The sequence below is a fragment of the Gekko japonicus genome, unplaced genomic scaffold (genome assembly GCF_001447785.1).
Source record: "Gekko japonicus isolate JY-2015 unplaced genomic scaffold, Gekko_japonicus_V1.1 scaffold1351, whole genome shotgun sequence".
NCBI lineage: Eukaryota > Metazoa > Chordata > Lepidosauria > Squamata > Gekkonidae > Gekko > Gekko japonicus.
In genome coordinates this window covers 29,397-45,221 of record NW_015173169.1, presented here as the reverse complement: position 1 = coordinate 45,221, position 15,825 = coordinate 29,397, and the positions used below count along the sequence as shown (strand labels likewise).

Below are 15,825 nucleotides of genomic sequence, written 5' to 3'. Positions count from 1 at the left end.
AAGAAAATAACTTTTAAAAGATGTTTTCTATATTCTCCTAACAAACAGGGCCCTTTACTTTCATTTACTCTTGTCAATTTTATGACTTTGTACATAGAAAACCAGTTATATAGATGTGTAACCTGGATTAAAGTTTCTCTTCTTAGATAATTTTGTTGTATTTTTACTTCAAACAAAACTTTATTCAGTTCTTCACTCTCATATTGGAAGAAGAAAGCAATTTAATTGCAGCACAATTAACTTTTTAAAGTACTAATACTGATGGTGCTATTTTAAAAAAGTGTTTATGAGTAACTTCACTATTTCATTCAAAAATTGAATGTTATGCTATGACAATCAATCAAATATTTATGAAAACAATACACCTTTTAAGCTATAATGTTTGATCATCATTTAAGTAACTTAAGTAATTTTGTAACAATCATGGTCATAGGACTAGCATCTCTTTTCATTTGTAACACAGCCACTGATTCTTGAAGCCCATGTTAGGAATCTGTACTCTAAAAGAAAAATTCTCTATTAGAAATGTCTTTAAATTCATATTATACAGGTAGTGTTTTCATTAGCCACACAAACATCTGTCAGCCACATAAATGTTGGGGTTTTTACCTATTTTATGTATTCTATGTTATGCATTTTGTCTATGTTGTAAACTGCCTTGAAGTCCATTAGGGAGAAAGGCAGCTAATAAATAAAAAAAATATTTACACTTGTCAATTGTAAATAAGAATCAATTAATTATAGATCCCTATTTTCTTTTTTGTTTATTTTCAAGACACACTTTTTAGTGGGCTTGGACTTGGTGCAGTCATTGGACTGGGTGTAGCTGCTCTTTTATTAATCCTGGTTGTGACTGATGTCAGCTGCTTCTTTGTACGGCAATGTGGATTACTAATGTGCATTACCAGAAGGATCTGTGGGAAGAAAAGTGGCTCCAGTGGAAAGAGTAAAGAGCTAGAAGAGGGAAAGGCTGCGTATCTGTGAGTATGAGTCAAAATACTTAAAGGAGATTTTTTTATTTTAAAAAAGGCTGGGCAAGCATTAAATTGGAAATACTTCAGATATCATCTAACTGGAAGAAAACAGGGTGTCAAATGTAATGTAAATATTGCTATTGAAAGAAAATTTCACCTTTGTATTCAAAATATTTGTATTGCATGTTTTGATTCAATGGTTTATCTGAGATTTTATTAAAACAATCAGCAAACTAGCACTTATGCAAGTGCTTGGCTTAAATCCATAAAAGTCACTGAGGTATTTGTTACTCTTGATGACCAACCCTAACCATATGCATTCTGAAGGAAATGCCTCTGAATCCAATGCTATTTACTTCCAAATAAACGCACAAGAAAGGATTACAGCCAGACAATCTGATTCCATGCTTGTTTACTCTGAAGTGTCAACATGCCCATATAATTGCCTTCCAAGAAAATGTTCACAGGATTGTAGCAGGACCATCTTATGTAGCAAAATTTGGTGGAAATAAAATATGAAATTGGGGAATGGGGTTGAGAAGTTTCCCCAGATCCATCATAATGTATTCATTCTGGATAGGATCCAGTAGAGCATTTCTGGAGGTAGAAGGATTTTTGGATATGGAGTGTGGTTTTTTAACTGCCCCCTCCCACTGCAGCCCCAAATGCTCTCCACATCCCCAGAAACAGCAGGAGAGACCAGAAAGTCATGCTCTATGGGCAGAAGTCCTTTCAACCACAGAAACAACTCCACTGAATCCAACCTTCTATTTTTTCTCCTTTTATTCTTATCAAGACTTCTAAGAGCCACTACAAGCTCACAAATAAAGATTCGATTTTTCCCTCTTCAACATCACTCAAACCCAATCAAAACATCATATGAAAACAAAGGTCTCTCAAGAGTGGTCAAGGCCAGTATTCCCTCTAAGCTGAGATAGGGGGTGTTGGCACACAAAATTTTAGCTGGCTGCTCAGGGAGTTTAGCTTCCAGCTCACAAACATTTTTCCTCCATTGGAAACAATGGAGGATGGGGGCACCTCCTTCTGGAGCCCATAGAATTGGACCCCCTGGTCCAATCTGTTTGAAACTTGGGGGGGGGTTGAGGAGAGGCTCCAGCAGCTATGCTGCAAATTTGGTGCCTCTGCCTCAAAAAACAGTGCCCCCAAGCCCGAGATACCCCTGGATCAATGCTCCCTCTAAGATGTGGAGCCTTGTGAGCAAACATTCTACTTTGTGAGCTACTGGCATTAGTTTGCTCTGGAGCCATCCTTCCTGAGCTAAGACAAAAATGTGTGAGCTGGAGGCTACAAAACTGTGAACTAGATCATACTAATTCAGCTTAGAGGGAACACTGCCCTGGATCAATTCTCCATTATAGACTATGGGGCCCATTGGCTCCGAACAGTTTAACATTTACTGGACACTACCTACCTCCATGAATAACCACTTACTTCTAATGAATGGCCATCTTGTTTAAATTTGAGCACTTTATTTGTATTTTTTTAAACATATTTTTATTGAGTTTTCATGCTTTATAGACATACAGACACACAAATCACAACAAGTATATCCTTTCAAGATACTTCACATTGACCACAAGATATCCTTCTTACAACATTCATATCCTTTCTTAACACATCACGTTGATCATAAAAAGGCATTTTCTTTATGTAGAGTCCAAATTTAGTTTTGCTATCTCACATCATTGCACTCATCTTTCTCACAACATATTTTGTACTAATTATCTTATCCATATTTCATTGCTTCCTTTCCCCATCTAAGTATCAATACTCCTTTTTTTTTTTACAAATTCATCTACTATTTTCCTATTAATCACTCTCATTTAAAGATTTTAGCAATGGCGGCCTATCGTTAGTTCTTATTTATCAAGTCTCAAATCTCATGTCAATTACTATTGCGGGATTTATTCACGGGTCTTAATAATATAAATAATATAATCATGACCAAAATATCAAAATTCCTATATAACCCTATTCCCCAATAATATTTTTTCCTTATAACCCTAGGATCTCTTTCCTCTTCCCAAACATATATACCAACATTTTTAAACTAATATGGACATCAACCTAATCATAAACCATAACATTACATTTAACATCATCAAATCTAAATTTCAAATACACAATTTTTAACTCTCCACCCCTATCTATCAGCATCAAAATTCATTTCAAATTGGCAAACAGATATTCCATTGGGTTTAACCAAAGTAAAATTCCTCAAAACAAAATTTCCACTACACCCTTTCTCCTCCCTTCCTTCAACACTTAATTTATTACCCTTTACTAGTCTACATAAACAAAACCAAACTAGATTTCCCTTACTAAATTCAATTTATATCTTATGCCCTAATATTTTCCCTTTCCCTTTCCATTCATAAAAATTTCATTCCAGGTTTAATTATAATGTGAAAAACAAATGTTAAAAATTTACAATCACCCCATCAATCTTCAATACAATCCAGAGTTTCAAACACCCTTGGCCAAATTCATCTCCAAGTAATTCATAGCACAATTATCCATACCATTTGTCTGTCCTTATACTCGTGTATTTCCGTTTCCGTTTCCAACTTGTCTCCATAATTATTCCCAGTAATTGTTTGCCCTGTCTTCTTAAAGTCCTTTACTTCTTTCTTTGCTTTCTTCCCTCTGGTGACCTTCTCCCTTTCTTTCTTATTCAAGTCTAATAATGATCTTTTTTTCCTTACTTTTAACTTGGGGTTCCTTTGAATTTTCAAAACATCCTTAAAGGTGTCTGCTTCCTGCCTTTCTTCCTCTGCCAGTGATAGCTGAATAGTCTGTTCTTCTCTCTCTTTCTCTATCTCCAACCCTTCCTCTTGTCCTTTCGTATCATGTCTTTCTTCCTTGTTTCCTATTCCCTCCAGCACCTCTTTTACGACCTCTCTCAGAGCCTTCTCACAAGTCATTGTAAATGTTCATTTTATTTCCTCCGCCAAAAATTTTTTAAGTTCCTCCCACGAAAATCTCCTTCCATGATATCTTCTGATTCTATAGCCTCCTTTCCACAAAACATTTTTCTCACACTCCTAAGTAGGTTTATGAACTGTTTCTTAAAGGGTATTGATACTCACAACAAAAAGTCTTACCCCGTTTAGCTTATTACTCACAGTTCCACACAGAAATTTATCACGGCCGAATCTTCTTCAAAAAGTGTAATATTTCTCCGGGGCATTCCTCATGAGCATATCGGGTTGTCGCTGCAAAGTATATTTTCAATACAAACAACATTTTTTAAAAACAGTCCAGGTGGCGGCGACTCTAAAGAACACGGCAGCCATGTTCTTTGCCTTCTCCCGCTCCTGCTTCAGGGCAATTCTGGAACACCTCCCCGCTTTGCCAAAGTCCGGGGAGGGCCAGCAAGAAGCCCCCTGCTCCTGCAGTCTCTTCCCGAGCTTGCAGGTCGTGCTCCCCCATCGCTGCCCCCCCGAAAAAGAACAAAAGGGCACAGGCGGCTCGGAGCTCAAGCCCGAGCTGCTGCCCGTCGTCGCGCCATACCGGAGGTCCGAGCCCTTTATTTGTAATATTGTTGGTTTTTACTGTTTTTATCCTGTTTTTATGTATGGGCATATCTTGCCCTCTTGTAAGCCGCCCTGAGCTTGTTTGTGGGGCAGACAGGTTATAAATACAAAAATAAATAAATACATAAATACATAAATAAATAAATAAATAAATAGTGGTCCCTATAGGCTATAATGGAGCAGGGAAATGTTTTTGTTTTTTGCACACCCCTATTATGCTTTTCAGTATGAATTGTAAGCTGCCTTGAGTCACAGTAAAAGTGGGATATAAATATTCGAATAATTAAGTAGTTTGGGCAGGTTGATAACATTTAAGCAACTTCCTGTTTGTTAGGTTAGGCAGGGTTCTGACAGTAAATAATTTATGTTGAGATTTTTTTCAAGGTTATGGAAATAATAATCTAAAAACTTTTTAATATTCAAATGTAGACTTGTTCACAACTTTAATGCTACTAGCTTTTTTCATTCATGAGGTAGAATTTTTGTTCACAATCCTGTGGAGCTTAGAGGAAACATTGATCAGGGCCCTTGGAATTTCATCCCTCTCATGTTCATGATGGCAGTCCTGGTTCCATTGGTTTTCTGTTGAATTTTGTGGAATTTTAAAGAGTTGATCCAATGAATAAAGAGAGAAAAAAGAGAGTATTCCTCCACAACAGAGATCAAGAAAAAGAAATGTCTTAAGTATTTTGGGTTAATATTTCTATGACCCCATGCCCAATCTAGGGTTGCCAGTCCCCACGTGGGAGTGGGAGATGGCCAGTCCTGCCTTCAGCAGCCATAGCTGGATGCAGTGTCCCCAGCATGATGACATCACACAGAAGTTGATGTTGCCCCCCCCTACTCCCAGGAAGCTCCTTCCAACCCCCCACTGACAGAAGAAAAGGACCTGGCAACCCTAACCCAACCCCAAAACTGGGAATCTCAGGGAAAGTGTACAGAGGTGTTCCAATGTGAAAATGAAGACACCAGTGAAAATAATTCAAAATCATTCAAAGGCAAGCCCTTTATGTGTTGAAAACACATTCAAACCCTTTATGTGTTGAAAATTTTAAAAAAATGCAGTACAGCAAAACTGCAAACCTCTTGCAAAAAACATTTTTAAAAACGTTTTTAAAACATTCTTCAGAACACACCACTAGTTTTTTTTCTTAAAGAAGTTCTCATTTTTGTTTCTGTGGTAGTTTGTGTGTTGCACTGCAATTGCTCTCCTCTAGAACAGAGAAACAAAACAATATTGCAAAGCGGGTTTTAATTTCTTTTAACTGTTACTGTCATGAAGAGCTTACCACAAGTTTATAGGTTAACAGAGAAATATCTTAATTTATTCATACAAATTGTGGTTTCCATAATGAACAGATCAGATCTGAAGGTTGCATTTGTTAGCCTCACTGTTGGTAAAAATACATTTATGTTGGGAGTTCTCATTTCATTACTTTGAATCTTATTCTGGAATTTACTTTGAAATGTTAGTTGTGTGTTAAAATGAATGGTAACTCAACAACCATCATTTCAACATGTCTAGTTCCAGTGTACTTTGGGGAGGGTTGTAAATGAAAATGACAATTCTGTTGAAAAAGTATTTAATCACAATTAATTATACTTCTGTTTTTTCTTCATTATTATTAAAGCAGAATCCTAGTAATTAATATAATGTAATTAATTTTGATAACAGTAGCTGAAGCTAAGAAACTTTAAATATTTTTTAGGAAAGATGGATCAAAAGAACCAATAGTTGAGATGAGAACAGAGGATGAAAGAATTACCAGTCATGAAGATGGGAGCCCTGTAAATGAACCCAATGAAACAACACCATTAACAGAACCGGAGTACGTACTCTGATGGTTCTCATAAATCCGAAGTTACTATTACCTGTAATCAGTATATTTCCTTTGCAATGAGAAAATAACAACAGTGAAGAAGTGTCATACATTACATAATACATTAATCAATGTGATATGATACCATGGCAAAGAACCAAAGAGCAATTTTAGGTGCTCCCAAAGCACTGGGTATTCCAGGATAAAATGTTTATTCTTGTACCTTGAACTTCAGATTCCAATGGTTTATTGCAAACTGCTTTTGGAATCTCCTTCAGCTTCAAAGAAGATTTTCCACATAACATGGAGGCTGCTGTTTGAAAAACCCAAGTCAAAATGTCCTTTGGGTGTGCAAACCAGGAGTCATGGTTCTCAGTACGAAGGCTAATGTATTAATTCTGAGAAGCATATCAGACATACTGTTTGAGTGCACTTTCATCTGGTTAGATTTCTGTGAAACGTTTTCATCTCTACAGAGGGATTCCTGCAGTTTCTGTTCAAGAGATCCTCATAGCCTGAACTTGCTAGCTGGAACCAGCTGTATCAAATTGAAATTCTTGGCTTCACAGAAATTCACCACCAGTTACAGAAGCTTTTATCTCTCCAGAATTTCTTCACAGCAATTAAAATTATTGCACTGAATTACAAATGACAGGAACATATGATGTTAATTTCAAATTTATTTTTGTTTCTTAAAAATATGATAAAGGAAATGGGCACTCTGTTCTACACTAATTGTCACACTAATGATTTGAAAACCACTGGTTTTAAGGAAGATGTATTAATTGCTACCAAATTTGTTGAGGAAAAATGTTTCCGTAGAAACCTAAATTCATTTGATTCTTCCATATGGATCTTAGTGCTACAGAGCAATAGATCTGTTCATGTTTTCCTACTTTAGTAGGATGTCAGCTTGGAAAAAAATTAGATATTTTATAGCTAATTTTATTTCAATGTAGAGAAACCTCTTCTTTCCATTTTTGAAACTACCATACATTGTATATGGAATGGTTCTATATGTTTTCATAATCTGGGACTCTGTGACAAAGTTTTAGTACAACTCTTTGTCTCGGCTCTTTTGACATTGTTACCCTCATACTTCTCTCTGGCCGCTACAGATGTTTTCCTCTTGTGCAGTACTCACTTTCTCTGTTGTGCTCACTTCCTCTGCCACTAGCACATTTGCAGGGTTGCCAATGGGGGGGGGACTGTGGGGTGGGCAAAATTCAGAGGCCCCAAGCTGGAGGGCTCCTGAAGCCAGTGTCACATTGCATCCAGCTGAATGTCTTTCCATTTATTTTAAAAATGCAGTTCTAGCTACAGCCACTAGGAGCTGCAGGGAAGGCTAGACTTGCCTATCTCCAATACTGAAGCAAACTTGCCAAACAGATTATGCTAAGTACATCAACCAGCACAGAAGCAAGACAAACCATCATGATGATGGCTGCTATAGTAATTGCCAGCCTACAGCCTGCTAACAACTTAGCCTTTTTCTAGTCTTTCCTTGTTCTCAGCTCAGCCAAATCCTGCAAAACATTAGTTAGGGTGTTGCAGCAAGATAAAACAACCCTTCCCTCTCTTTCTTAATTTATCTTTCTCTTTTCCACACTTTTCTCATTCAATTTCTCTATCCCTCTGCCTATTTTGTTTCTGTGTCTCTCCCCCCACCATTTATTTTCTGTTCTTGGTCTCAAGTCCTTCTCAGCCCTATCCTGCTTGGAATAGTAGTACCATAGCAGATCTTTGTTAATATTATGATCAGAAGAGGGGGTGTTAATATTTTCCCATGATCTAACCAAGTAGTAAAAGGATGTGTCCCCCTTCCTCTACCCTTTGCATGCATAGTAATGGACCATTAATCTGTTTAAGTGCTTATACTTGTGGAACATGTTGGAAAAATAGTCAGAAATGCTTAATTGTTCAGAGTGTCAATGGATCTTGCTTCATTGAACGAAGAGACTTTATTTCTGTTTAAAAAGCTTTATTTCTAAGGGTAAAAGGTATACAGAAAACCTACAAATAAACAAAACATCTAAGAGCTACATTTCTCCCGTTTACCGCTCAAAGCATAGTCACACACTTCTCAAGCAATGGTGGACAAACACCTTCTTCTCGACCCCTAGAAAGAAAGTCACCTGAAAACAGTAACCAATCATTGTTTGTAAGCACACTCAGATTCATGGGCTTTTTCCACATTGGCTGTCTGCCAGGTTTCCTTTCCAGGTCAGTCTAGACAATAGCATAGAAAGGTAAACAAGTTAACCCTATAATGGCTGGAATCTGAGACCTTGCAAACACATACATTTCCAACAGAACAGAAATTAGAACTTCCAGTTCAGGCACTGGATTGTTAATCATTACTATGGTTGCCAGGTCCCAGCTGGGTTCTCCCCACGTTTTGGGGCTTTGAAACCCCACACCCAACAGGGACATCATTGTGCGATATCCCTGACATGATGACATGACTTCCAGGTGAAGTCACTGTGCTGAGGATATCATGCAGCAACACTGTGGTTTTTGGGCAAACTCTTTGGTTTTGAAGGCAAAAAACCATAGAGTTTTGTCCAAAAACCAGAACGTCACATGCGATGTCACCAGTGCAATGACATCACTTCCATCACACATGATGTTCTGCCCAACCCCGGAACACCCCCCAAATCCCCCTGCCACAATGGTGAGGGCACCTGGCAACTCTAATCATTATTGTGCTGGTGGAAGATCTGAAAGCCCTTTGTAAAGTCTACTTTGCTATATGACAAATGATGCCATTTTTAAAATTAGATGTATAAAAAATACCATACCAAGTTTTTCTCCCCAATGGAGACCCAGATCTGCATTGTCTTTATATTCTCCATTTTATCCACACAGCAACACTGTGAGGTAGGTCTGGAAGAGTGTGTTACCCAGAAACTTTCCATGGTGGGTTGGGGATCTGAGTATTAGAGACACATGATAAGTTTGCTTAAAAGCTCTCTTGTTACATGTTGCCTGTCATGAAAATAACCTGGTTCAAGGTGTTTCAACTCCTTTTTCTTTTTGGCACTGCAACTTCCATCGTCATTCTGGGGGTGGTGGCCAGTTTTCAAACATGGTAGGATTATTTTCTGAGTTATGCCTGTCACAAACAGAGACTCTTAGCTTCCATTGCAAATAGCACAGGGTGGTGGTGGTTTGTCTCACTTGGATCAGGATTTTCCCATATCTTTCCATTTTGGCTCTGGAATTCCAACAATCATCCTGAAGCTGGTGGCCAATTTTAAGTCTCCTAGCTTTATGCTCTGAGTTATGCCTGCCAGCGTGATGTAAGGGTTAAAGTGCAGGACTAGGATATGGGAAACCTGGGTTCAAACCCCACTCTGCAATGGAACCTTGCTGGGTGATTTTGGGCCAGTCACACACTTTCAGTCTAACCTACCTCAGAGGGTTGTTGTGAGGATAAAATGGAGGTGAGGAGAATGATGTAAGCCACTTTGGGTCTTCATTGGGGAGAAAGATGGGACATAAGTTAAATAAATAACAGTTGCACAGACAGGTCAATTATTATTACTATAGATTCACTGTAACAGCAAGCCGAGTGATTTGTTATGATATTTGGTTTGGATCAAGGTCATACGAGGGCCGGGTAGAATGTTTGTCCAGGGACCCATGGTGGCTCTCAGCAGCCTTGCACATCTTTATTCATAAGGGCTCCTTGAAAAACATTGATCTTGCACATGCAGAAGTGCTAGGAGAAGATGAAGCATACACTGTGGTGGATGAAAGCTTTTATACTGATCAGAAAGATTGTAAAGGGATTATTCCCTATTAAGATAGGAGATCAATAAACAAAAGCAGCGATCACCATTCTCAATAAGAAACAGTGGCCTAAATCAGAACTATATGAAAATGAGAATTAAGGTGTGTGTATCAGTGGATGGTGGTGGAAAGTGCCATCAAGTCACAGCTAATTTATGGCAACCCTGTGGGGTGTTCAAGGCAAAAGACATTCAGAGGTAGTTTGCCATGGCCTACCGCCATGTTATGACCATGGTATTTCTCGGAGGTCTCCCACTGAAATAATAACCAACGTCAACCCTGCTTAGCTTCCGAATTCTGATGAAATCAGGCTAGCCTGGGTTGAGGATGGATGCCATCTATCCATGCTGCATTGTTTTCATGGGAACTGAATGTATACCTATCTCCACATGATGTAAGAACTGGTAACACTTAAATATCTTATTGAAGCATGACTAAGGTTGAGTGAGGGCATTAAGAGTTTTATATGAGTTAAAGCAATTTATGTTTGTTAAATGGATAAAATGGTGTGTGGGGAGGGAGGAGCACTTGTGGCATTTGTTACTAGTGATGGCACATAAATTACTTGATATGAACGTATGGTATTGAAGAACTATATTGTAGACACTATTTACAATCTCCGCAGGTATAATAGGTGATTGGAGTCAGGGTTGAATAACTGCAAAGAACAATGTCTGTTCTAAAATGGCACAAATGAGTAACAAAAATCATCTAAACCTATGTATTTGAAATGCATGGTATTTAATAAATAATATTTTGACTTTTCTTTTTTTTCACAGAAAACTGCCATTAAAGGAAGAAAATGGAAAAGAAGTGTTAAGTTCAGATACTATAGAAATCAAAGTTTCTAATGATATCATCCAGTCAAAAGAAGATGATAGCAAAGCATAATACAACAACTACAGCTGTCTAAAGGGGAAAAGAAGAATTCGGATTTGACTTAATCTGTGACCAAAACTTTACAACTCACTTTAGTTTCTTGGGCAACTTAAAATGGAAGAATGCAAAGAAGTAGATCATGCTACTCCTGCCGGCTGTCCATTTCTTTTATTTCTGTAGTTTTAGTCTATGGTCCTGGCTGACATAAGTCCCTTGGTCTCAGTTTGGCAAATTGGTCAATATAAATAGTGTAATTTATTTTATTGATGAAGAGCATATTTCTAAAGCATCAGGATACACACACACACACACCCTTAGCCACAGACTTTACATGAGACAGCTGCACCTCTTATAAAGGAAGTTAAACCCATGAAAGAAAGTGCCATACACATTTATATTTGTTTGTATTTGCAATTTTGAAAGATTTTGGTTGCCTTTAAAAGAAAATATATATAAATATATATAAATATATATATTATATATAATATATCAGTCTCCATTAGAAATTAGAATATGTGGCTGGCAAGGGCTAAATAATGACCTTGGTTACAGTTGAGACAGGAATAGACTGCAGTTAACACAAGAATAGACTGATCTTCTGCATGGTAATAGCCCTGCACTTTCATACCAACTCTCAAATATAATGAAGAGTTCATAGGTTTGATGTACAGATTTTAACAAAGTGGTGAACTATTTTGATGAAGATGTTGATCACAACCTAATTATCAAAGTCCACGGAATTCTAGTGCTTTCAGATATTTTGTATTTATGTTTGGAAGATTGTGTGTAAGCTACAAATGTCAATACATATTTTGTGTGAAAAAGAAATCTAAAATATGACCACAGCAGTCAACTGCAAAGGAAATCTTACAACAATAAATGCAGGCTCAGTTGAGTTGTCGCAATGTATTCATGAAACACAATATTGTACTTCTGTTACTTTCATCTGATCAATATATAAAAAAAGAATCTCAAGTCTTTATCCAAATGCCAGGATCCAGAAGGCTACCATAAGAACAGCCAATGGCTTTGCTCATTTTTTTCCTTTGAAAAGCTGCCCCCCCCCCATTACAACCTGCTTTGGAAATTATCTTGCATTTCAAAAGAATTTGTCATGTAACATAGATGCTAATATATATTTTAAAAGTCCAAAACTTATTCAGACATGTAGAACTAGCCAGATGAGTGTTTGGATCCAGGCCCAAATATTCACTGTATAATATATATTATAAATAATTTGACTGAATTTCTACAGTCATTTCTGTTTTTAGTTTAAAAATAATAATGGCCAATAATTTATACTGGAAACAACCATAAAAAAGTAAACAGTCATGTTCTCTGCTTATGTCTGGAACTATCTTTTATTATTGTTAAGAAGTTTAAATTATGCCTTTCATATCCCTTTCTGTTTCTGTAGCTCCATCACTAATTTCAAATTCTTATTAAAATAAAGATTAACAGACCAAATCTAACAAATATTTACCACCTCTTGTGAAAAGAATAGGTTTAAATATGGCTTGCTAGAAAAGACTAGTTCCACTTGAATTCATTTTTGGTATAGGAAAGAATAATCTCTTCTTTATAATAAAATGGATTTGGGGTGGCCATTGTCCTATGGGGTGGTGAGAATAAATGTGCTCCCTCAGCCATTGGCCCGCCAGCTGCCGCTCAAGGCTACTGGCGTGGCTTTGGCTGGGGAGGAGGAATGAGGCTAGCCACCTTGGCCCGCACGCAGCTGGAACAGGCGGTGAGCAGCCGGTGGGGAGACGGACGAGGCTGGGCAAATTGGACAGCCAGCCCTTCGCTCTGTCACCTTTTCCCCAGGCAGCCGGGCAAGCCTACTCAGGCCCTCACTCACCTACCCATGCAGAGGCCTCCAGCTGCCCCAACCCACCTTTCCCCATCAACTGCCATGGCAGGTGGGGGGGGAGTCTACTCAGGCCCCCACTTGCCCGCTGCCGCACCCGGCCGCACAGATGCCTCCAGCCACCCCGACCCACTTCCCCCCCTCAACTGCCATTCACGTCCCTGGCTAGCCTACGAGCAGGTGAGGGCTGCAAGGAGCCGCGCAGTGCTTCCCTGCCCCACTGTGGCCTGGACCGGGGGGGCTGCGGGCCCTGCTTGGGGGGATTTCGGCCTATGGCTCCGTTCCCTGCACCCCCACCATCCCTGGCCTCCCGGCATACCCCCACAGAGATCGGTGATGGGGGAGACAGCTGCGCCACACTTCCCTGGGCCACTGCACCCTGGCCCAGGGAGGCCGCAGGCCCTGCTGGGTGGGTGGGTTCGACCACACCCACTGTTCCCTGCGCTGTCCCCAACCTCACTGGGCCGGCGGCACCCCCCACTGAACTTGGGGAGGGGGGAGATGCCCATGGGAAAGCCAAGCTAGCCTATGGGAGGAGAGGTGGTTTACGCCCCCTCCCCTTACCTCTCAGAGCTGGCTTCCTTGCCCTCCCCGTGGCCTCGGGGAAGCCAAGCAAGCCCGTGGGAGGAGAGGCGGCTTAAAACCCCTCCCCTTCCCTCTCAGAGCCGGGTTCCTCGCCCACCCCACAGCCAAGCCAAGCAAGCCCGTGGGAGGAAAGGCAGCTTACACCCCCTCCCCTTCCCTCTCAGAACCGGGTTCCTTGCGGGTGGGGGACACCAGCAGTGGGTGGGAGAGATGAGGACCGTAGCCGCACGGCCAATCTACCAGCCATTGCATTTACAGCTTCAACAGGCCTTCTTCCTAGTACAGTATATAAATCCCATATTATCCACAGGTTTTCAATTTGCATAAGAGATTCATTCATCTACATAGCACCATGCTAACCTTGGGTAGAATTACTGACATTGTAGGAGCAGAAGTATATGGCTTTTGGCTGGCTAGGCTACAAGATTTTAATAATTTCTTAGTCATTTTGACAAGTTTTTGTCAGTCACAGATGGATAAGGTTAATGTTAATTCATGGCTGTCGTACGTCATGGACTTGAAAATTGATTTGTTAAAATAAATGCCTACTGTATGTGATGTTTTCCTTTTGTATTTTAAACTCAGGCTGTTAGTTTGACTTGACAAGTTAAGATTGTTCAGGTTTTTAAAAATATAGATCAGGAGCTTGTTATGTTAGAGGCCTCTACATTGACTTACGAAAGGAGTTAAATTATATCTAAAATGGTGACTTAAAACACTACTGTTGATCAGGAAAACAAAATGGCACTCTAACAAAATGGTTAATATTTGTTTCAGTGAATGAATCAGAATGATTAGCATCCTATAATAAGATCATTCCCTTATTCATTTCTTCCTGACTATTTATTTGAAATATACTGTATGCTTTATTGTGCTATACTCATCATGACATCTTCATATATGTGCATTTTTACCAATATATTAACAATAGGTTGGATCTAAACTTCCTCATCCACAAATGTAAAGGCACTTTTGCTCATATTGAGGAGGAAAGCCTACCCATTGCAGATACCAGTGGTGCATCCCACACTGGCTGCGGTCACACATGCACTAAATAATCCACTTTTAGTGCACTTTGCAACTGGATTTTGCTAGTTCACACAGTAAAATCCAGTTTGAAAGTGCACTGAAAGTGGATTGAAAGTAGATTATTTAGTGTGTGTGATCACAGCCACTGTTCTTCACTGATTCTCTGGTGGCTTTTTGAGGGCACATAGGAGGCTGCAGTGGAACAGAGGCAATGGAAACGTTCCGTTCAGTGAGTAGAGCTCTGCTTGTAGTTCTTTTAATATAACACAATAGAAAGTCAATAGAAATAGAAAGATTATAAGAGACATGGGAGTTCCAGGAAATTCTTTGTAAATAATAGAGGGTAGGAAGACACTCCCCAAAAAGGTTGATTGTTTCATTGCTCTTTTATTTTATACAAAATTCAGTTTTAAAAAAAACTAACCATTTTTGTTACCTACTTTTAAAGGCCTGTGATCCCAAATAAAGATGTGAACATCAATAGGTATCTTTCAATCTATACCTCCCAAATATGTCTTGGATTTCTGATGTCTGATCTCACTGGAAAAGAAAAGCAGGAGCAGAACAATTTATGAATCATGGACAGCTAGTTTAGTTGACGTGCTCGAAATGTCAATGTTTGTTCTAGGAATGGGGTTAAAGATTAAAAAAAACAAATACAGAAGAGAATTTACATAACAAAATATCAGCGTTTTCACACATGAGACCACTATGTGGCTATTTATAAGTTGTATGTGGAACTTGAATCACATTATTCCTTTTTTCTTAACTAGATCAAAGATATCCAATTTTGCTAAAACTATAAACATCACATTTCAATATCTGATAGCAATTGTATTAGTATAAAATGCCAGAAAAAAAATTATGCAATTACAAAACTCAGCAGTAGTTGTTCTATATGTTAATTTAGGGCTGTTTACATATTTGATATTTCTTGCCATGATATAAAGAATAGTGAGACTGCAAAGGGGAAGGTTGTATGCACCACCGAAATACTACCACTGAATAGCAACACAGACGAGGATGGGATGATCTAGGGTTGCCAACATCAAGGTGGGTTAAAAGTAAGAGAGATCATGGGTTGGAATGGTAAACAATAAAATACAACTATGATATAATAACAACCATGATACAAAGATATAGTTATTATATCACAGTTGTATTTTGTTGTTTACCAGTCTCCAGGTGGGGCCTGGCAATCTCCTGCTATTATAACTGATCTCCAGACAATAGAGATTGGTTCCCCTGGAGAAAACGGCTGCTTTGGAGGGTGGACTCTGTGACATTGTACTCTGCTGAGATCCTTCCATCCCTAAACC

General features: G+C 38.9%; 1 protein-coding gene across 1 annotated transcript in view; it reads left to right on the top strand.

Moving 5' to 3' along the window:
- NCAM2 (neural cell adhesion molecule 2) overlaps positions 1-11,037 on the top strand; it is a 454,404-nt gene extending 443,367 nt beyond the window's left edge. Inside the window, 3 exon segments of the mRNA XM_015422532.1 lie at positions 776-980; positions 6,241-6,360; positions 10,926-11,037. Of these exon segments, the coding sequence (XP_015278018.1) occupies positions 776-980; positions 6,241-6,360; positions 10,926-11,037 (437 nt within the window).
- The last annotated feature ends 4,788 nt before the right edge of the window (positions 11,038-15,825 follow it).